Source organism: Polyodon spathula, chromosome 24, assembly GCF_017654505.1.
Source record: "Polyodon spathula isolate WHYD16114869_AA chromosome 24, ASM1765450v1, whole genome shotgun sequence".
Taxonomy (NCBI): Eukaryota; Metazoa; Chordata; class Actinopteri; order Acipenseriformes; family Polyodontidae; genus Polyodon; species Polyodon spathula.
In genome coordinates, this window is record NC_054557.1 from 17,749,830 (window position 1) to 17,772,417 (window position 22,588).

Below are 22,588 nucleotides of genomic sequence, written 5' to 3' on the forward strand. Positions count from 1 at the left end.
CTCAACTAAACCCTAAACCCTAGCAGTTGCTTATAAGCATCCTAAAGCATACCAAACAACTATTGCAAACTACTTCATCCCTTTAAATAGGGGGTATATTTCCACTCACTGTCTCCCCCTGCTGTTACAGATTATGTCACGCTGCATCTCTGGGGTCTGGTGGCTGCGGCAGTGCTGGCATTCTTAGGGATCTTGATTCTTATAGGTAAGTGACATCACTGCTACTACTGCTAGTGTTAATAATAATAATAATAATAATAATAATAATAATAATAATAATTTCTTTATCACATTTTAGCCCACAAACCGAAATGTAGCTGTCACAGTAAAACGTTTATGTGAGTATTAAGAGTATTACTATGTAAAACTAAACCTATAAAAGTAGCTCAGATTTCACAATGAAATAATAATCTCTGTGTTTGCATTGCACAGAGTCCAGGAGTGGAACCCGACCCCGCGTACTCAGCTGCTGTCAATGCACAGGTTGGATCTGGATCACTGAGGAGCGTTCAATGCAGGGCCAGCAGGGAAAGCTGCATTCTGTGGATTTCTGCTGAGCTCTTGTAGTTTATTATGTCGCCACCACCCTTTGATGGAATGACATCCTTACAATGTATCATCCATCACTATTAAACACTCACTCGCGCTGAATTTAGAAATTCTAAAAGCTGCTCATATATTCAATGACACGCATTTCCACGAGGAGTCTTTTTCAGTGTCTTTAAGAAGATGTTGAACACAGTGAAAAAAAGTTTCTAAAGTCTTCTAATGTAGCTAGAGTAGGTATTGTTGTTATGTGATTCGTTCCTATTATAATGACAGCACCCTTTTCCTTACACAAGCCTGGCTGTCCAGAGGAAGGTGTCACTCTCCCCTGAACCTCTATCACACTCAATCAGACTTATTATCACTGCATTGGAACTGAATAGGGAATTGTACTATTAGTTTATTTGAAAGAATAATAATAATATCAATTTGACAATAAAATAATGTTTCAGATCATTTTCATAAGGAAATACACAGCCCACGTCTTAAAGTACAAAAGTGTTATGTTAAGACACTTGTATTGCATCTAAATTATTTCAACTGTCCGCCACTAGATGTCAGACATTACTCAGGAAACAAAGAGCTCTATTCTCAGTCGTTACCTCGTGAGGTTTTTAAAGATGTTTGTGTTTGTTTGTTTCAGGTCTGTTTTGATGGAATAAATTGTGTTTATATGAAATGAACGCAACAACAGTCTAGAAGAGAACGGATATCAAACTTTATTCAATCTATCGTTCATTCAAACAGCTAAGAAGCTAAAGCATTAGCGAACTCATTATGAGAAATGACTTAATTACAGGACCAAACTTGACAGGAAAACATGTTCACGCTCTCTTCTTTCATAAGAGCACAGTGGTCTTGTTTCTCCTAAACTATAGTACTGATATAACCGTGGCATCAATATATAAACCTGAGTGACCATCTCTCCTTTGGGTGCTGGGTCCAGTAATGTGTACATATAGTTATGTGTTAGATATATGCTTGCGTACAGTACTTTAGAATATGTATGTTTCCTATATGTGTTTTTAATGTGTTAAACACCTTGGGACTGTGTGGGGTTGTAAAGATGTGAGAAAATGTAGAGCCTGTTGTTTGAGATGTATTTAAGACTAAGACGTTGTCTGTCCCTCTTGGCAACTACATCTACAAATTAAAAAAAAGAAATATCTTTGTACCGAACAGAAATAAAATCTTCAATGACTGCGCCCCTGTTTTCTCTGTGTAGATTTTGTAAGTGACAAGGAATGCCACACTTCTCAGTCAATGCAACGTTACCAATGACTCAGCTAGGAGTCGGCCACATTCAAACACTCAAAGAAAACATCTTACTCACCACTAACGTGAATCATGCAGGCGTTCAGGTAAGCCCCCCAAAGCACAGCATGCTTGGCATTGAGGTGAATCTTCTTTTTGTGTGTCTAAATCGCATAGTTTACCAGAGTCATGCATTTCAATCAGGACAGTGAGGACCAGCAGAGCCCCTCTATCTTTACTCTTCTCAGAACTGGTCACATTTATCAAATGATAATCCCCAATTTGATTAAATAACAACATGTGCCAGACATGAGTCAGTTTGTAGCACCCTCAAAAAAAACAAGTTACTCATCAGTGATGTTTGTTTTAAAGTTTACTCCTACAGACAGCTTTTAACAGCAGGAAAGGGATCTTTATTGTAAAAAACACAACTGATTTTCCTAATCGAATTACCTAACAATGTGTAGCGTGAGTCACAGAGGCGTCGGCCACATTGAAAACACCATCACCCCCCCCCCCCCTTAAGGTTTCCTGTAAACACCTATACCACTAACAACTCAAATGATAAGTAACAGAAAAGTGAACTTGTCTCAAAGCAGCACCCTTTTATGATATTACAGTCACTTTGCTTAAACTGACATTGTGTCAGTCTCCCAAGAAGCCACTGCTCCTGAAAAAGAGGGCTTGGTGTTCCTTTTGCTTTAACTCTGCTCTTCTGATCCACAATGTAGAGGTAAAGTAAGTCTACAGCAGTTCCCCTCACACCCCCAAAAATACCTCTATACAGCAAATTGACTTAAACGTTAGATTTTAATGCTTACAGTGGAGAATAAGCAATCCATTAATATTTGCACAGAAAGTTTACATTCAGGTCGATGAGTACAGCAGTTTTGACCGTCACCTTTATTGATAACTGTACTCCTGTAGGACCTTGCACAATCGTAGATATAATGACATACACTCGCAGTACAACTTGTACAGTTATGATGTAGTTCAGCTTTTTGGATATTGAGTACATCTGTTACATGTAATAAATGTGTGACACAACTCTTAGACATTCCTAGTCCTAGCCCTTTACCATTTAACCTTTAACCCTGTTGAATGTGATTTTTGTTGACTTAACTTGAGTGCAGGATGAAGTAAAGGAACTGGATTGAAATATGTTAACATTCTTCAAATAGACTTACACTTTATTGTAAGTAACATTAAACTAACATATGATATGCTGCTCAATTTTTGAATCCCTTTTGAAGTTTGCATTTGTTCTATATTAGTGACGATGATGCTTTAGCAATAGAAATGTAGTTACTATGTAATTAAACAGCAACTGAGACTTAATCTGTAACGTCTCTTTGGAAACAAGGAGGCTGTACAGAAGAAACATAAGACAGCTCCCTAAATATTAGGGATCATCTATGAAAAATTCTGTAACAAGTTCTGCCAAATTAGTGGAGGAAACGCTCATAGCAAATCAGGTAAATCTGTATCTGCCCCTTTTAAAAAATAGAGGAGATCTGAAAACATAAAGATGACCCCCTAAGCATTAGGGATCATCGATTAAATGTTATAAAATAAATTAAACATTTTAGAATCCAGAACTGCTTCTTTAAATTACAGATGCAATTTCTGACTGATTCCCTAAATCGCCTGCGATATAGGAGATGGCTCCCTAAGTATTAGAGGTCCTCTACAAAGCCTTTAGACTACTAAAAATGAGGGGTCTTTTCAAATACATCGGGACGTAACACACTGTATAAAGCTTAGGGTTACAGCCTAGTTTTGGATGGTGACCGAGTTATCAGTTGGTTATTTTTTAGAAGACTGTACTAAAATTAAAAAGTGGCATATGAATTGCTCATCACGATGTTAACATTTTGCATGAATGAACACTTGTGGCAACCCTCTGTTCATGCATGAATGCACGTCTGACACATGTGATCAACATGTGTTACAAAAAAACATGGAATGAATGCGGGTAATTAAATCCACATGAATTAACAGGGGGCTGAATTCAAAATGAATGACTGCAGAACTCAGAGGACGTGCAGAAGATATTCAGGTGTTATTCCTGTGGGATTCATTAGGGATAAACAGATGAAGTGACACCAGATTACAAACCAACAAAAACAACTAATACAATAAATAAGATTAAAATAAGAAAACACAAAGTCCTATTTGAAGCTTAACCCCTATCACCGCACTGATACAGTTACATGAATCACTCCCATCATGACCAACATGGTCCTAGCAGGGAGGGGAATTTTGTGTTTTGATTAAGATAGTTATTTATTTACTTGATTCTTTTTCACAAATAAGTCACTGTCTTGATGTCACACCAAGTTGCTGTAATGAAACGATTTCACAGAAATCAGATCTGTTCTGGGGGTGGGGGGGGAGTCCCCATGGGTAGGAATATATACCTGTGTAGTCTGGCATGCAAACCTTGGGGGTCACATACTGATTCGTAGGGGCTTTAAACTGCCTGGGAATATCAGATTTCTCCAGTAGGGGCACTGTGGAGAGAGCCTTCTAACAGCGAGAGCTCTCCAGGCATTACTTACACATAAATATTAATACTAGCAACTATTTTTTTTAGTGGATCTCTCTTCATCCAATCCAGTAGTATCTCCCCCTCCTCTGTTTCCTAATGGTGAAGCTGTTGTACTACAATGCAGAGATAATGAGCACACTGAAGGCCAGTTTTTAAAGAAGTGAGATAGCTGGTGTGTATTGTATTTAGTGAAGTCAATAAGGAGAGCGATACAGGGAATACAGGGATAACCTCCACACGTCCCTAATATCCCACTTAGATCATTATTTGCCAGGCTTATTAACTATTCCAGAAAAAAAAAAACATGCTTCTGAAAAGACTCCACAAGTGAGGCGCAGGAGAAGCATATTAGCGTTCTGTTGGGCATAGAAGCCAGTATGTGAAGCCCATGCTTCCCCATGTCACTTTCTCATAATGAGATAGTATAGTTGGCAAGTTTGGCAAATGATGATCTGAGCAGAATTGTACAGAAGAGAATCGTACTGAATGCTCACAATAGGATAGTAAACAGATAGGAAATATTAGGAGACAGTATCATTCTTGTACTTTCAGTGTGTTCTAACTATCAGCCTGTTTGCAGAACAACTCCACCATGGAAGAGGTCTTGTAAAAAACATCAAACTCAGCAGTACTGTAATCACCCATCGTCTCTCTGCAAGCCAGCTTGTATTAGAAAATGCAAATCCTTCTCTAATGCTTCGCCGGGTTTGTGTAAAAGCAACTGTTTTGGACGCGGTACAATACAAGAAGATTCCTTTCCAACAGATGCTGTTGACATTGAAAACCAGTTTTCTAATAAAAGCAAATGGAATAAACCTGACGATAAAAAAACCCCACAAATATTAAATATCATAACTTAGTAACGTGTACATGAGCAGTTTAATAAATAAGAAGATATTACTACTTGGATTCTGAAGCTCTCGTTGGGAGATACGGTACATTCTTCCAGGAGATGCCGGAAAGATACGTCAGGGACTGAAAATAGTCCGGGTCAATGTCTGTCCTATAAGGAGACGATTCTGCGACGAGAGGATGACATCACTCTGCCCTTTTTCAGGATGTGCTTGAGCTAGAAGAGAGGGAAGCACAATCAATCTCACCCATCCCTTCAATATCAACCATCCCTTCAATATCAAACCCATTCAATATCAACCACCACTTCAATAATAACCACCCCTTCAATATCACACCCCTTCAATATCAACCACCCTTTCAATATCAACCACCCCTTCAATATCAACCACCCCTTCAATATCAACCACCCCTTCAATATCAACCACCACTTCAATATCACACCCCTTCAATATCAACCACCCCTTCAATATCACACCCCTTCAATATCACACCCTTTCAATATCAACCACCCCTTCAATATCAACCACCACTTCAATATCACACCCCTTCAATATCACCCACCCCTTCAATATCACCCACCCCTTCAATCTCACCCCCCATTCAATATCAACCACCCTTTCAATATCAACCACCCCTTCAATATCACCCACCCCTTCAATATCACACCCCTTCAATATCACCCACCCCTTCAATATCAACCACCCCATTCAATATCACCCACCCCTTCAATATCAACCACCCCTTCAATATCACACCCATTCAATATCACCCACCCCTTCAATATCACACCCATTCAATATCAACCACCCCTTCAATATCACACCCCTTCAATATCACCCACCCCTTCAATATCACACCCCTTCAATATCAACCACCCCTTCAATATCACACCCCTTCAATATCAACCACCCCTTCAATATCAACCACCCCTTCAATATCACACCCATTCAATATCACCCACCCCTTCAATATCACACCCCTTCAATATCAACCACCCCTTCAATATCACATCCCTTCAATATCACCCACCTCTTCAATATCAACCATCCCTTCAACAACTCAAAAGAAGTTTCGGTTAGTGTCAGATGATGAAGGCACATGTTTGACCACTTCGGGATGAGCCACAGCTGGGCTTAATAAGGATTTCCAGGACCAGTAAATTCAGCCACTTATTATTAGGTGGACCCCTTGAGCAAGCAAGCATAGATGGTCACTGTGTGGCTGCATGCGTACAGTACTGTGTATGTGTGTGTTTTCTGTTCTCACTCTGTTTCTGCATTGAGTTTGTGTGTGTTTTCAGACTCACCTGCTCCCCCCTCTCTCCAGGCTGCAGCAGGTGGGCTGCCTGGTCATTCTCCAGGTTGCGGATGCTGGGATCGGCCCCTCGGCTCAGCAGCAGGCGCACAATGTCCTCCTGGTAACAGTGACCATGGAGCCCGGCTGCCATGTGCAGTGCAGTGTTGCCATGGGCCTGAAGAGGGAGACAACGAGTCAGATCTGAGCCAGTGAAGAGAATGCACCTGAGCCTGCAGTGAGCTGTAACCCCACAAACCTGAGCCTGCACTGAGCTGTAACCCCACAAACCTGAACCTGCACTGAGCTGTAACCCCACAAACCTGAGCCTGCACTGAGCTGTAACCCCACAAACCTGAACCTGCACTGAGCTGTAACCCCACAAACCTGAACCTGCACTGAGCTGTAACCCCACAAACCTGAACCTGCCCTGAGCTGTAACCCCACAAACCTGAACCTGCACTGAGCTGTAACCCCACAAACCTGAACCTGCACTGAGCTGTAACCCCACAAACCTGAACCTGCACTGAGCTGTAACATCACAAACCAAATGCACCATGGTGCATATAAATTACAACTCAGCAGCAGCTAGAACAGCGCATGTTCTGCCCTGGAAGGATCTTCATGCCTGATTGTATCCCCCAGGATTGAGAGAAGTCTGTAGGGAGCGGAGGGGCCCTCTGCATACCTTCATGTTGACAAAGTTGTACATTTCAGGGTAGTTGAGCTCCAAGAGGAATTGAACCAGAGGCAGGTTCCCCTCCTTCACAGCCAAGTGAAGCACAGTCTTGTTGCTCTTTATATCCTGACATGAGAGAGAGAGAGAGAGAGAGAGAGGAGAGAGAGAGAGAGAGAGAGAGAAAGCAGTAAGAAGCACAGTTAGATATGGTAAGGAACATGCAACAGTCTTTAAATAAATATGATGTCAACTTTAGGAATTTGGAATTTCCATTTTTTGCAACCCCTAGTCAACAGTTATTCTTGAATTATGACACAAATTTAGGTTGAGATGCTGCAAGTTCGCTCTGTGGTTTGAAAGACAGAAATTGTGTCAGACAGAAGAAGAAGAAACTTAGGAAAATTAAAAAGAAAAGAAGAACATAAGAAAGGTTTTTGAATAAGAAGAGGCTGTCTGGCCCTAATTGCCCTTACTAAGGGGATCTAATATAGCAGTACAGAATGTAACAGTGAGTGAAATCCAGATTGCATCGCTCTCCTCACCTGGCTGATGGGTGAAGCTCCGTGCTGCAGGAGCAGGTGAATGCAGCTCAGCTTGTCCTGGGCCTGGCTCTGCATATCTGGCTGGGAAGCCAGGCTCTTCAGGGTGGAGCTGTGGGAGATGACAGCACAGTGCAGCGGGGTCAGGCCTGGCCAGGGACACAGAGAGACACACAAAGGGGTTATCCCAGAACTTACACTTACTACTCACTGACATGCAGAGTGTACGCGGGACTGTTTCTGAGATCATTATTAAGGTGCAGAGTGAGAGCGCTGGAAAGCTGAGAATGGAGTGTCTCATCTAGTGCCCATATTGAGGTGCAGGGTAATGACTGTACTCAAAAACTGAGAATTGAGTTTTTAGACTAATGCTCATTATTAACACACAGAGAAATGGCAGTGATGGAGATTTGAGACTGGAGCATTTTAATTAGTTCCAAACCTACCTTCAAAGTTGCGAATCTCCAGATCAACGGGAATGCTTAGTCCTCCATACAGAACAGCCTGAAAAGAAATGCTGGTCAGTATTTGGTAAAAACCTGGTGACACACGGCATCGGCAGCAGAGTTGGGATATCTCACCCGCATGACGGAAGGGAAGCCATACGTCGCCGCGAGGTGGAGAGCCGTCTGCCCCTTAATATCACAGGCATTGACATCAGCGCCCAGAGAAATCAGGTCCTGGACGATCGCAGGCTGATTGGCTGTGACCGCTACCAGCAGAGGAGTCTGGGATAGAAGAGGACAACGACAATGCTGAACGGAAATGTATGTGTGTATGTGCCCACAGGATAAATCAAAGCTTACATTGTTGCTTCTTGACTACAAAAAAAATAATCAGTTACTTTGTTGACACTTTGTCAGTGTTTAACAGATGATATAAATTGCACTGATATTAAAGAATAAGCCGTATGAACTTTGATCACTGAGAGTATAAGAAACCTGATAACATGCAAATTCAAGCTGAGCAGCAAAGCAGCTGAGAGTATTCATTACACATCATACATCATTCATGTTTCTTTCCATGCTGACTGAGACGACTGCAAACCCTTTCAAATCTCCATTCTCTTCCAGTGCTATTTTGCAGACTCCTGTATTCAGCCCATTCTCACCTTCCCCTTGTGCTCTTTAGAGTCCAGCTTTCCCAGCTCACGGAGGTGCTCCGCAGCTGCATACGCAAACTCTCTCAAGCCCTTTGCTGTGTAGATGTGCAGGATCCTGCAGGTCAAAGATAAAAATACATTGAGCTTTACCTGACACAGAACACAGCGTGCATCATTAGAAACATGACGGGGGCAATGTTACTGAAAAACTGGGCTGGCAATCAAGCTGCAAATCAGGAAAAGCAGCGTCCCTGACCAAACATACTTGACCAGCTTTTGAAAATGCACGTCTTTAGCAATGTCACACAAAGTCAGCTACTGACCAATACTCAAAATGACTGACACTAGAGGGCACCAAACTAACGTTCACCGTCCATTTCTAAATACGGCTGTCGCATTTTCTTGGTTGTACTTTAAATATCTTCAAGCCAATTGTAAAGGTATCCACTCACGTGTCTCCGTCCTCGTCCTGCCACACCTTCTTGCTGATGTCCAATCTCTGGATGAACATCCTGGCTGCCTCCAGCTGCCCGCTGTCCATCTGCATCGCGGATGCCCCGAAGAGGTGGATCCCCGAGGTCCCCTGGCACTGTCCTCCTGTCTGCTGCGGCCAGTGGAAACTGGAGGCTTGAGGCAAAGCCATAGCCACCAATGAAGATGACACATGTTCATCCTGGAACCGAGAAAAGCAAGAAGCAGCACACTGGTCAACTGGTGACCTACAATAACATGTGTCTGTTATCATCTTAATAGTAGAGGATCAAAATACCATTTAGATTACTCAAACAGGACTCTCTCCCATACCATGTTTGTCTCCATATAAATAAATTAAAATTTCTAATAAGCCATTATATGCATTGAATCTCCTTACAAAATTATGCAATTCAGGGGGTGTCTGCAAGGGGCCGTAGCTGTTGCTCATGGGCGGGTACACTCCGGGGATGGGGGGGCTGTAATGGAAATATTCTTCCTGGGGGTAGTAGTTGTGCTGGGTGGGAGGGGATGGCTGGGACTGCTGCCATTCATTAAACCCAGTCTGGGGGACAGGACCAGCGGCACCCATGCTCTCCGGGAAGCTACTCTGACCTGAAATGTGCAAGGAAATATAGTCAGTACAAGCACACAACACTGAGGACTGCTGCAGCAACTGGCTATTAATAATAATATAAGCAGGGCATTGCAAACTGAGGAGATGCTTTAAACTGCTCATCTACAAGATGGATTTAGTTCATCAACACAGGCTTCAAAAAAGTAATTTATTCTCACCTGGTTCGATAGCTTGAACTGGTGTTGGCACCTGTAGACAGACAATGAAAAAAAAAAGAATAAGTAGTACTGAAACCACATTAAGTGTATCTTAAAACGATCACGACTCCTTGACAGCTTGTCATACCAGTATGGGAGATTCTTTTGTTATGCCTCTTCAGCTAGACATAGTCCGGGCTAGGGATCAGTACACTTCATGAGTCCATGCCTGTGTATTCCATGCCACTCAATCAATAAAGGCAGCTCTTAAAATTGTTTTAATGGAACGATTTACAGGCTATTAAAATGAAAATGGTGCTTTTCAAAATGCTATACATTCCATGTTGTTTAAACAATCCCTCCCAGCCACACTTGGACTCACTGAGGGGCCGGCAGCGGGGGTCCCAGTGCTTGCAGAGGTGGTCTCTCGCTTGCGCTTCTGCTCCAGCAGTTTCTTTACAGTGGGCGGAGGGTAACACAGCTTCTCCTTTGGCGCTGAGAGAGACAGAGACAGATAGTCAGCCTTTTCCTCTTTCACACAGAGAACACTTTCACAGATGTAAGCAGTCTGTAAAGCCTCAGAAAATGTTAAATGTTGATAAACTAAAGTGTGACTGTTGAATAAATGATAAAGTGTTGTACATTTTGAAAAATCCTGTGCTCTGTGCTGTTTTCAGACTCACTCGCTCAGCCCCTCACCTGTGACAGAGTTTCCTTGTGACAGGGAATTCATCTAGTCTGGCTCTGGGGTATTCAGAGGAACAGCCCTGTGACTGTATGCAGGTCTGACTCTTAGCAAAGTGGAACGAATATCAAGGTAATAAAACAACCCTTCACCTGGAGTGCATTTTCCTCCCAGTCACTCTCTCCATGCTCTCTATCTCGCTCTTTCCGTTCCAGACAAAATAGAGACAGCAGAGATTTCCTAGAGCCAACCAAAGAGGTGGTAGCGGGGAAGGGGGGAGGTTTCTCAGAATAAAGACTTAAAATTTCCGCCCGAGAAAAATAATACAAAAAGAACTTGAAAGAGGCTTCAAAAAAAGTGTGCGAAACGCATTCCATATGGAAACAGGTAGCAGTACCTGTGATTATCTAGAAAGCCGTCTGTGTGGAGTGATAATGTTTTTCTGTGACGCTCTCAATCTTCCTTCCTGCTGCTGTTGCAGCTCGCTGGCTGCGTTATCAACTTCCTGTGAGAAACACGCTTCCTTTCAACGACTCACCGCACTACTACACAGAAACCAGAAAACAGACAACAGGCTTCTCTTTCATTGCTAGGCAAGTCTTTCCCATAGTGAAAGAAATACAGATGTTCAGTATGATGCCTAGAGTTATTTGAAGTTAGGACAGAAGAATGCACTCAGAACTACGTTTCCATTTTACCCAATTCAGACCCTAACAAGAGTTCTCCATAGTAACAAGGCAAAGTGTGATAAAACACAGGTAAGCTCTGTACAGCACAGGGAGGTATGGTAAAAAGAACATGGCAAACCATGGTAAACTATGACAAATGCAAAGTATAACCATGAGAAAGCATTGGAAGATTCAAAACTACTGTGCAGACTTACTGTGGTAAGTGTTCATAAGGTACCCATTAAACAGCTTGCCTGATCACAAACTGGCAGTACAGTTTGTCTCGATACGTCATGTGTGATACATCATGCGTTAGAAGCTTTTTTTAAAAGCCCAGTTTAACTCAGTGGTATTGCTTTCATATTATTATCAATATGTGACTTTCGCCCTCCATTCAAATTGCCAGAAAGGGAAGCTGAAGCTGCAGGTCTTTCTACAGCAGGGGATTCACATAAGAAATACATTTATTATTTTACAACTTCTCTGCCTGTCATCCCGCTAGAGCCCCCCACCCCCGTCTACAACACTGAAGGAAACCCAGATGTCTTCAAAATTCTGCCGACACCTGTTAACAGAAACCAAAGTCTGGACATGGGGAGCACTTTAAAGAACTCCTCCTAGCTATTTCAGGGTCATATATATTCACTATCATGACTGTAACAAAATGAGAGCTATTGGTATCATAAAAAGCAAAGCACCATGACCAACAGTGCAAGTGTAAGGCAGACAGACACACACACAGACATAGGGACAGACAGGCAGACAAAAACACAGACAGATAAACAGGCAGACCGACAGACAAATACACAGACAGGCAAACAGGCAGGCAGACAGAGGTAGACAGGCAGACACACACACAGACACACAGACAGGCAGACAGGCACAGGCAGGCAGACTTAGTCACTCCGTTGACACAGAAGCCATCTCTGTCATGACAAAGGATCACATTGATTTAAGAAGTTTCTGCTTCAGTGCATGTCTTCTACAGTGTTACCATACACCACAGAGGTATATTGTGGGTCTCAAGTGTTGTGTGGTCAAACAACATGACAAAAAGCAATAACGAGCCATTTATTTCTACTTTAAATTCACTTTAGAAACACAAACAGACCTAAATAAATAAATAAATAAATAAACTTTGCACAGTTATCAAAATGCATTCCTAGGGTCATGTAACTGGTATAGAAGCTGAGGGTTAATAAAAACCACAACAGTCCTTCAAAGTAAAAAAAAAAAGTCCATCTCACTTTTAAGGCACAAGACGGAGTTTTGGCGATGACTGTATATTGGAAAATTAAAATATAGACGAATAGGTGATTTCACAGTGAAAGGTTATCTAATCCACTCATACCTGGAATTCCTATCCTAGATAGATAAACTGTTGACACACTATATATATATATTATATATATATATATATATATATATATATATAATATATATTATATGGGCAGCTGGCTCTTTGAGCTATATATATACACACACCTGAGCCGACACAGACACACACACACACACACACACACACACACACACACACACACACACACAAGTGACATTTTATTCTTAGTTTATCTGTACATTATGACGTCTGGACACGCAGAAGCTTGGCTTTGACATTCATGGTTTAAAAAAAGCGTACAGTATGTATCTGTCAAGAATCTGTGGGTTTGAACGGTGCGATAAACTGTATAAAGCAAAGGAGATCGCTAGCAATGTTGCAGCGACCCAGCGGTCACCCAAATAACGAGAGTGGGACGGAAAACCCTGGCGCTCGGTGACTCGTTTGCTCGTGGGCGGTGGGGATTCCAGCAGCGACCTTTCCAGTTCAAAGCAGAAAACTTGAAACAGAACTTCTCCAAAAAGGGGGGTGGGGTGGGCCTCATAAAGGGGCTCCCCGTTTCCCTATGGTTACTTTTACCCCCCCTTTGGGACCCGCCTACACACAGACCCCACCCTCCCTCCAAAAAAGAGGATCAGAAACTGGCGACAGCTGCAGGTCTGCCAGGGTTTCCACACATGTCTCAGTGTTTTTGTTTGGCCGTACAGCCTTTTAATTAAGGATACAGAAAGAAAAAAACAAACAAACAAAAACAAACAAAAAAACGTAGCAAGTTCAATAACAAAGGTGTGTGTAAACCCTGGACTAGCTGGAGAACAACAGCACTGAGAAAATACTCCTGGTGGAAAAGTTTGCCATTGAACATGTCGTTAGGTTTCATTCAGTATTTAGAAATAGAGCACCTTTGCACGTTTAGTAGCTATGGATGCTGTCTCTTTATACATTTATAAAACAAATACAAGAAAACGAGTCTCGTACGCCTACCTGTTTCTTCACACACACCTAACTACCTTAAACTGACATTTAGATGTACTTTGTTTAAACACACACACACACACACACACACACACACACACACACACACACACACACATATACATATATATATATATATATATATATATATATATATATAATATGATGCCGTTTCATCTACAGACAGTTACGTCTGTCAGAACTAGTATTGCTCATGACGAGTTATTACATAATGGAGCGTCGTTCTCAGAGTAATTATTAATATAGATCTAAGTGGTCTGACTGACTGTTATCACATAAGTTCAGATAAGTTTAAATACCTGTACAAAAGGAAATATTATTACTGATTATTTTAATAAGAATACAGATATTTCTTATACACTCACGTTTCTGCCAGTGCATGTCAGACTCCGCAGCAATCTCAGTATCCCTGGAACACTGTCACTTGATAAATTTGAATCTGTCCTTTATTTTTTCGTTCTTCTGTATGGTACGCCTGGAGCCTTGCCCTGTGGGCGCCGCGCTGGACAGCTCTGACGCTTTGCTTCACTCTTTCCCCTTCCTGCTCTTATAGAGAGGAGACACACTGTCGCTTGCCCCGTTGCTGCTGCTCGTACCTCCTCTTGTTTATTGTGTCGTCTGAAACACACGTGCACTGAACTGACTTGACTTTCCTCCACAACTCTCCGCCCTCCACTCAAGTTCTCAGCCACGCCCCCAACTCATCTAATCACTCAAGATCTGAGGGAACGAGAAGATTCGGGGACATGTGCACATTCATTTGATGATTATTAAGAAGGAATATGTTTATTGAAACGGCTTCCCATAGATAAGAATGATTGATGCTGTGCTGAGAAGTGCGATGAGATCAGCGCACACGTACCCGGGGCCTGACTGTTCAAACTCCTGGCACCGGCTGGTTTCAACAGTATACCAGGGCAGTTCTGAAACCCGTATTGGGTGCTGCGGGGCTTGTGCGAGTGGTAATCTCTGGGTGTATTTGGTCTGTATGAAGAAAAAAACCCATGAAAATTAATTCCCACAGAGCCATAAACTGTTGGCTTCCAGTCCTCAGCTCACCCCGTTAGATCACACGGTTTGACAATACAGCCCAGTCCATGTTCTGTAATTAAATGGATAGGAATCTTCCATTCTTTGGCAGTTTGTTCTCAATAGACAAGGACGTTTTTCCCCAAATCCATTGCACAGCCGAATGCACAGACAGGTTAACTAGCTGTCAAAAGAGACTTTAATACGTGTCCATTGCCATGCCGACAGAAAGGAAACCACAGTACTGGCTTGCTGTGAGGCCTGCTCCCAGGCTTTCGGTTTTCTCATTGGCGGGCAAATAAGAAGTCTGTGTCATCACCCAATCAGAGACCAGTTATCACTGCCTGTCCCTCCCCTCTATCTACGTATATGCCGGCAGAGCTAAGAAAAAAAAAAGATACACATCTTTACCTCAGTGGCAAGACTTTACAGCAAAGAAAGATAAGCTCTTACTGCGTATTCCTTCCAGTCCTCCGTGATCTTTTTTCTTGTGGGGGCTTCAAAAGCATGTTTTTCCTTCAGTAAGCTGATGTGAAGTGGATAATGCTCTGTACCTGCTTAGGTACATTATCAAAACTTCAAACTAAGTGGTAAAAGCACCCATCACTGTCAGTGAAGCTAGAGCACGGGACTGAAATGTGTTCAGATGTATTCAGACAAGTCACGTGTCATGCTGTAAAGTCTCTCATTTACAGAACCTCAAATTAGTTTCCTTACAGTGTGACCCACTACACCTAGAGCTGTGCTTGAGCTGTGTGCAACTATTCAGCAACCGTCGCGAGAAAGCAGAAGGTTCTCAGTGACTACGCAAGGGGTGGGATAGTGGGTCATGACGGATCAAGTGTGCTATAGTGGCTTAAATCAGACCAACACGCCGCTGACTACATGTAATAAACCGCATCGATAAGTAAGAAAAACATTCATGTTACACTACTGCCACCGTGAGGTGAAGCAACGCTTTCTCACATGTTTTCTGAGGGTTTAAGTTTATCAGTGGGTTTGGAGCCACCTGCTGGACAGATGTGACATTGCATTATTTCTTAGAACAGTAAGTGGGCTGTTGTTTCTAAGAATGGAACACAGAGAAACTGTATGAAAAATTATATTTCTGAAACGCTGTTTGGACTCACACAACTCAGAAATACTTTATTAACTAGTATTACTGATGCATTAAAACATGTTATACATGTAACAATATTAACACACACTTTATAAATACATACACATTAAGATGTGGAGTCGCATTATATCTAGTTATAACACGTTAACCTGATATTGTACCCAACATGATGATGCATTCCAATGAAAACAGATGCCACAACGTGTGCTTCTTTCTAAACACATTCGAGTCCGACAGTATTTTGCAAGCGGAGGTGCGTGACAGGTGAGATTCAAGGAATTTCTTTGCTGTCTTCAACCACCAAGCATTGATATTGAAATCTTTTCCGTCCACTGATCATGACCCAGCCGCATGTAGGCGGCGTGCCTCTGAAAGTAGTGTAGGTGTAGACAGACAGGTCCTGTTCCACATGGCTTGGTTTCTACAGGCAGGTATCGTTCAATCTTACCGCAGAAAAGGAGGAGGAGAACCAGTGCAGAGACTTGCCAGGATGTTTGCATTCAGCTTGTGTTGCTGTATGACAAGTTCATACACAAGACATATCGATGGGATTCCCCAATGTCCAAATATACAGTAGTGATCTATGTGTGAATATAACAATGGCTACTTCATTACCCAGACTGGCTTTTTGTGTACCTCCGGTACCTACAGAAATAGAGCACAAAAACCAAAACCAGACTATGAACAATTGTACTGGTTTTAGTATTGCTGTATTCTGTATGCTGCGCCTGTGGTATAATCCAATTCCATGCGTTGTGTGTAGGGAGTCTCTTATTGTATATCACCCGCTGCAGTTTGGTCAAGGTGGCAGGTTCTGACTGCTCAAACTGTGCAACGTGCTGCAACAAGAGAGTAATCCCAGCGTGTCACTGATAAATTTATATAAGTATAATCCAATTGACTGTTGATTCTGTTCTCTCTCTCTCTCTCTCTCTCTCTCTCTCTCTCTCTCTCTCTCTCTCTCTCTCTCTATATATATATATATATATATATATATATATATATATATGTATGATATGTATGTGTCTCTTAGAACAAAACCTCATTTTGCACAGTATTGTTTTTTATTTTTATTTTTTGCTTTTTGCTTCGTGTTGATGTCATCTCCCTTCTCTATCTAGCAGGTGTTGTTGTGGTCACACAGCTCCACCTCTCTGCTGCTCAAATCTTTGGTGAGCGGAAATTACTGTGGGCTAAACATTACATTAAAATCCAACGAAGAGAGCAGAAAGATCTCTCTGGAAAGTTTTAGTGCAGTTTAGTGCAGTTTTAGTAGAGAGAGAGAGAGAGAGAGAGAGGAGAGAGAGAGGGGGAGGGGGGAGGAGGGGAGGGGAGGAGAGAGAGAGAGGGGAGAGAGGGAGAGAGAGAGAGAGAGAGAGAGAGAGAGAGGAGAGAGAGAGAGAGAGGAGAGAGAGAGAGGAGAGAGAGAGAGAGGAGAGAGAGAGGGAGAGAGAGAGGGAGAGAGGGAGAGAGAGAGAGGCACAAAATGCAACATTAAAATGATGTTTTGATGGAATGTATTACTCACTTCTGAATTTTTTTTTGGTTTTATTAAGAATTGTAATAAGAAAATTCATCAGAGCGTGCCTGTTTGTTTTTAGTTTGTAATGTGGAATGTCGGCTTGAATTGCTGGTAAAACCCCATGTTCTTGATGGAACATGCACTGAAAAAAGTAAAGCCCCAAATGAACCTGACACAGTCGGTCTTGCATCCTCGGTAAAAAAAGAGTTTTATAGTTAGTTACAAGAGGGTTCAGCTCAGTGGTTTAAGCTGCTATTCATTGGGGGGCTGTTGATGTTCTGAATATTAATTAACAAAGTGTTTCAGGAAGTATTCAGCTCATGAAATAAACAGACATAGCACAATGCCAGTCTGGTAATGTGAAGAATGGTGCATGGTGCAGGCGGGCCATTGAGGTTAAGGTGGGATTTCCACTGCTGAGACTCACTCGAGATGAGGGGGGACAGGACAGACGTCAGAAGTCAAGATTCTGAGTCCTGATCTGGTGCTGCTTTTACAGCTTCCCTTTGAAGACCAGGCTGCAGTGTCCAACAGAGACTCTACAGAAGGTAAGACTCGTCAGTCTGATTGCTTTCTTTTATTATAAATACATTCTTGAGCATTTACTTTAACGAAAGCATGTTGGATAGGAAAACAATGTGTCCTGTTCTTTCTTTCTTTCTTTCTTTCTTTCTTTCTTTCTTTCTTTCTTTCTTTCTTTCTTTCTTTCTTTGTCTGTGGGGGTTTCTCTTATAAATGTCTGCACTGTAAACGTGCAGTTTATCTGGATTTAAATACAACAAAAAATACATTATTCATTCTGCACATAGTTATTAAACAACAGCAATACCCAAACAGAGACAATCAAGAATAGGTGTGGACTGTATCATGAAACAAGGTTTATTTCATACAGAACAGATACAATGTAATGTACTACTGTTCGTAGTTACTATGTAATTACATGCTTATCAATGATGCTAATAGACTGCTGCTGGCAAGTTTAGTGTTTGTAAACTTTCTCGATGTGTTGTTTAAAAGTTTCCGATGCTTTGCCTCTTACATTCTCAGTGTGAGATCAATACTCTCAGTACAGATAGGACTTGTAATATTAATGTATGCTGTTTTTTTTAGATATCTGTATATTTCACAGCATTAAACTGTTTGCAAACTGAGAGCCATTAACTGTAAAATATTAATGCTACACTGCTGGTACCATTTCGATAACAATTTTCGCGATTTAACTGTAAAGCTTCTCTTCCACCCGAATGCTGATGTCATTGCAATGATCCAGGAGCAGATAGGCCGTGTTCCTTTACAGAAACTGCTTTTCTGAGAAGTGCCTTCAGCTGTCATGACATCACGGCCTGCTAAAGTGCAAGCGTGGTTTGTTTTGTCTGCTTCTCACAACGACCAAGACGTACAGTTGTCCAGAAAATCATACAAGTTTGAAATCACTAGGCCCAGTTATAATGAATGGTATTATTTTACATGCAACATAAATGTTTTGTTGTTTTTTGGTTTGTTTTTAAGTCTGTTTTTATGAATAAAATCAAGTCTGATATTCTCGAAACTGTTATGAATGATTGACGGGTCCATTCACGTGGATGGATGATTCACGGGTCCAATTTTGGCCACGCCTGCTGTAGCCACTTACATTGGGAGAAAGGGGTTATGGGTCAGGCTGAATAGGCTGAGGGGGACGCACATGATCCCTCTCTGGTTCAGTTTGTTCCCCAAAGCTGTAGGAACACAAGCCCGCCCCTCCCCTTTGAAATATACTCGCTGTAATACCGGAACATCACTGGCAACTCGTCACATGAATCTGGTGCTGCTTGCTGTCGTGGTGTAGGAGGCTATAAATGACATGGCTCAGGAAGAGCGATAGAAACTAGAAAAAGGGGATTTGTTCCAGCTTGATATTACAGGAAATGTATTCAGCTCTGAACTCAGACTACAAACGGTAACACCCTTCAATGTATCTATGTATCTATCTACCTTTCTGTCGATATATCCACAGGTTCTATATGTCTACCTATGTAGCTCTACCTGTCTCTCCGCTGAATGTATCTAATAACCTGTATTTGGACAGGTGGAGAGAGTGTTGAACAGGAAATGGCTGACAGGGTGATATTCTCGGTCCTCGCTGTGCTGCTCTGCTTGTCTGGTAAGGGTTCAGTTGTAGAAGCCACTGCAGCTTCTCCGTCTGGCAAGCGACTAGAACCACTCCGCTCCCTCCTGTGGGCTTCTCTCCACACACTGCCTAGTGTCTTCCAATTACTAATAAACAGGCAGCTTGCACATGCCCCATTGTCTGATTTTCAGTTCATTAGTTAACTACATAGCATATGTCTGATTTAGTTAAATGTTAAATTTGTACTTTTATGGAGGATAGAATAAAAAAAAATACATATATATATATATATCTATATATATACCTATATATAATATATATATTTATTATATATTATATATACACACACACACACACACACACACACACACACACACACACAAGGCTTTTGCTCCAATGCAAGGGTGTATCTGCAATCTTTTCTTGCTGAATGAACAAACAAACAAACACATAAATACGTAATATACAGAGAAGAATTTCATCTGCTTGGCTAAGACTTTTGTTACAACAAAAGTCCATTACAAACCCTTATTGAAACCTGCTGATTGGAGTAAATAGCTTTGAGAGTGTAGCCCATACTGCTGGCTACACTTACTTATAGGAACACCATGCTTAAGATATTTCTCTTGTGCAGTTCCAGTGCAGTACCTGAATGTTAATGATTTCACATGTCTTTCTCAGGTGCGGTGCTTGGACAACAACAGCCAGGTATTATTGTCTTTAATGAGGTATCAGCATGCGATGGCATCCACAGGTATTCAGAAAGTTGCCCACAGTTTCAGTAGCGGTCTTAGTGAATTGAGGTTTGTGAAAAGAAAAATCAGTTTTAGTGCAGTGGTATTGAGATCACTGAAATGGACCCTTGTGTGTTCTCTAGACTGCAGTCACTGCTATAAGATCGAACCCAGGGTCATGGCGGGGATCATTGCCACGGACGTGGTTCTCACTGTCCTCATCGTGGTCTTTGTCTATTACTTGGCCAGCCGACGGAGAGAGAAGAAGGAAAAAGGTATCAAGATGATCGTAAATATTATGCAAGCGCTGTATTCTGGCATTGTGCTTTATTGTACCATTGGTATCAATGCCCTCAAACAGCGGCGCTATTGCTTTATTCTTGTCTGTTCCTCCAACAGCAGACAAGGTCTACATAAACATGCCTAACGTGGAGCGGAGACCCTACCTGAAGCCATGAAGACAAGACAGCTTCAAGTCCCAGCATCATTTATCCTGAAATCAAAGAAGTGCCTGCCATGTGGAGGGCATCCTACTGTACAAATCATCTCTGCTTCTTAAGCACTATATTGCATTTCTTGACTGATGTTGTTTTGTATAAGGATTTAGCATAGCATAGGGAAAGCAAGGTGCAAACAGCAAAACTTGTAAAGGGGCGCTATGGGCTTGCCTAGACCCCTTGAAGAGGCTGTTCAATTCTAAGTTTTGAATATTCAACACGCTTGCACTTTTTAAAATCTAATTTGTTTGGATAATCATCTATTTTTTATGCTGTTTGTGACATCATTTCCAGTGGTGTTGCCAATCACTTAGTTCTTCCCATGCTGAAATATAAAAACTGCTTATCATCCAGTGAACTGCCAGCTGCCAGCTTCTAAGCAGCTTGAGTGATAAAGCATAGAAGCCTGCAGGTTGTCATGGAGTAGAATAGCGTTGCGTCAGCAGTCCCTTGGCAAGCCCACAGCCAATAGCTGCAGATACAAGCAGAGCAGGAAACAACTATTAACCATCAATAATGGAGCAAACCACAATCAGAGAGTGTGCAGACATCCTCAAAATGAAAGTCAAAAAAATGAACAGCGGCATACCATACACAGTACTCTGTATAATTATTATTATTGTTATGTTGTGTGTGTGTGTGTGTGTGTGTGTGTGTGTATATCTATATACTACTGAAAGAATAAATAAAGCAACTCTTGTTTTTTTCTTGGATGTTATTTACCCAACTGCTAATCAACAGATCAAACAGCCTCTAGACTCCAGGGTGGGGTGGTTGTGTTTGCATGCTGCTACAGATACACCTTCTTTTTCACAATGCTAATTAGTACATGGAAATCGTTATCTCTCAATCACTTGAATACAAGGAGCGCCGTTGACACATGTGAATTGAGCAGTTTCCAGCTGGGTGACTCCTTTTGTAACACTGCCCTCTTGCGGATGTCTCTATGATTGCACTCTGTTTTGTTTCATGCTGAATTGAAAGGGAGGATGAGCAAGTCACATGTTCTTACCTCTCTCCTTGCTACTGTCTCGTGAGTCTCTTGTTCCTCTTTGGATACTTTGACTTTATTTTCATGTGGTCACCTGAGAAGTGAGAGTTTGGTCATTTTCATGTTCACCTCCTGTGAGCGTTCTACACAATTCAGGTCTAGCTTCTTCATTACTTTAGAAAAGCAGACACTGGCTAAACTGTACAGATATTAAAAGAGGTGCTATTCTTGACAGTGCGCAAGCTTTGAAAAGCAAGATTCTTGTCGGATGCTTCTGTGTTCTCACACACACATATGAGAGCTGTGGAAATATGAATTTAGAATGAGGAAGTTCAACTCTGGTCGTAGGAAAAAAAAAACAGACATTTTGTGTTAACAATATAAAAATAAATACATAGAGGACATTAAAACTGCAGTGCCATTGCAGTGGACTGATATAAGCAATTTAGCTGTGTCATCAGTGTCTGTCTGTGATCGTGTGTAAATGTTGGGTTTCTCTCAGATATCACATTCACATTACTCAAGTGTGGATCTCCTACTCCTACTATGAACTGAGGAGGAGCGGGAGTGATTCACTAGAGCCTGGGAGATCCAGCAGATCAACCTAAGAACTGGTGTACTGAGATTATACAATGATCCAGGTCATTACAGCCAAGCAGTCACCATAGAAGACTGGTGTATCCCATATACGACACATGCAATGTCTCTGTTAAATGCTGATTTAATGTTAATGTATTTGATACAAAATCCAATGGATTGAAATGAAATGGAATCGGTATAGATTAAGAGATTACGTTTATTAATTGCTCCCAGGACTGCTTCATAATCTAAAT

General features: G+C 41.7%; 2 protein-coding genes across 4 annotated transcripts; one reads left to right on the forward strand and one right to left on the reverse strand.

Moving 5' to 3' along the window:
- Nucleotides 1-2,345: 2,345 nt before the first annotated feature.
- LOC121298886 (NF-kappa-B inhibitor delta-like) lies at nt 2,346-14,339 on the reverse strand. 2 transcript variants are annotated; one of them, XM_041226172.1, is made up of 12 exons: nt 14,118-14,339; nt 10,447-10,559; nt 10,086-10,116; nt 9,691-9,905; nt 9,272-9,492; nt 8,829-8,934; nt 8,299-8,445; nt 8,164-8,221; nt 7,721-7,866; nt 7,188-7,304; nt 6,513-6,677; nt 2,346-5,420 (listed from the first exon to the last, which is right to left on the reverse strand). In XM_041226172.1, the coding sequence occupies exons 1-12, from the start codon at nt 14,131-14,133 to the stop codon at nt 5,355-5,357; spliced, it is 1,401 nt and encodes a 466-aa protein (XP_041082106.1). In that variant the 5' UTR covers nt 14,134-14,339; the 3' UTR covers nt 2,346-5,354. The 2 variants fall into 2 exon arrangements, with proteins under 2 accessions (XP_041082106.1, XP_041082107.1); XM_041226173.1 differs by lacking the exons at nt 10,447-10,559; nt 14,118-14,339 and adding an exon at nt 10,213-10,433.
- Nucleotides 14,340-17,359: 3,020 nt separating this feature from the next.
- hcst (hematopoietic cell signal transducer) lies at nt 17,360-21,104 on the forward strand. 2 transcript variants are annotated; one of them, XM_041226122.1, is made up of 5 exons: nt 17,360-17,971; nt 19,492-19,566; nt 20,215-20,241; nt 20,411-20,542; nt 20,667-21,104. In XM_041226122.1, the coding sequence occupies exons 2-5, from the start codon at nt 19,515-19,517 to the stop codon at nt 20,723-20,725; spliced, it is 270 nt and encodes an 89-aa protein (XP_041082056.1). In that variant the 5' UTR covers nt 17,360-17,971; nt 19,492-19,514; the 3' UTR covers nt 20,726-21,104. The 2 variants fall into 2 exon arrangements, with proteins under 2 accessions (XP_041082056.1, XP_041082057.1); XM_041226123.1 differs by lacking the exon at nt 17,360-17,971 and adding an exon at nt 18,228-19,362.
- The last annotated feature ends 1,484 nt before the right edge of the window (nt 21,105-22,588 follow it).

Bases quoted from the DNA above. Each gene is read 5' to 3' on its own strand.
- LOC121298886 (XM_041226172.1), bottom strand. The intron at 9,493-9,690 runs GTAAGGAGATTC...TCTCGGTTCCAG, and splicing joins CCCCTGAATTGCATAATTTT to GATGAACATGTGTCATCTTC. The intron at 8,222-8,298 runs GTGAGATATCCC...ATTTCTTTTCAG, and splicing joins GCTTCCCTTCCGTCATGCGG to GCTGTTCTGTATGGAGGACT.
- hcst (XM_041226122.1), top strand. From the start codon at position 19,515: ATGGCTGACAGGGTGATATTCTCGGTCCTCGCTGTGCTGCTCTGCTTG. The intron at 19,567-20,214 runs GTAAGGGTTCAG...TGTCTTTCTCAG, and splicing joins TGTGCTGCTCTGCTTGTCTG to GTGCGGTGCTTGGACAACAA. The intron at 20,242-20,410 runs GTATTATTGTCT...TGTGTTCTCTAG, and splicing joins GCTTGGACAACAACAGCCAG to ACTGCAGTCACTGCTATAAG.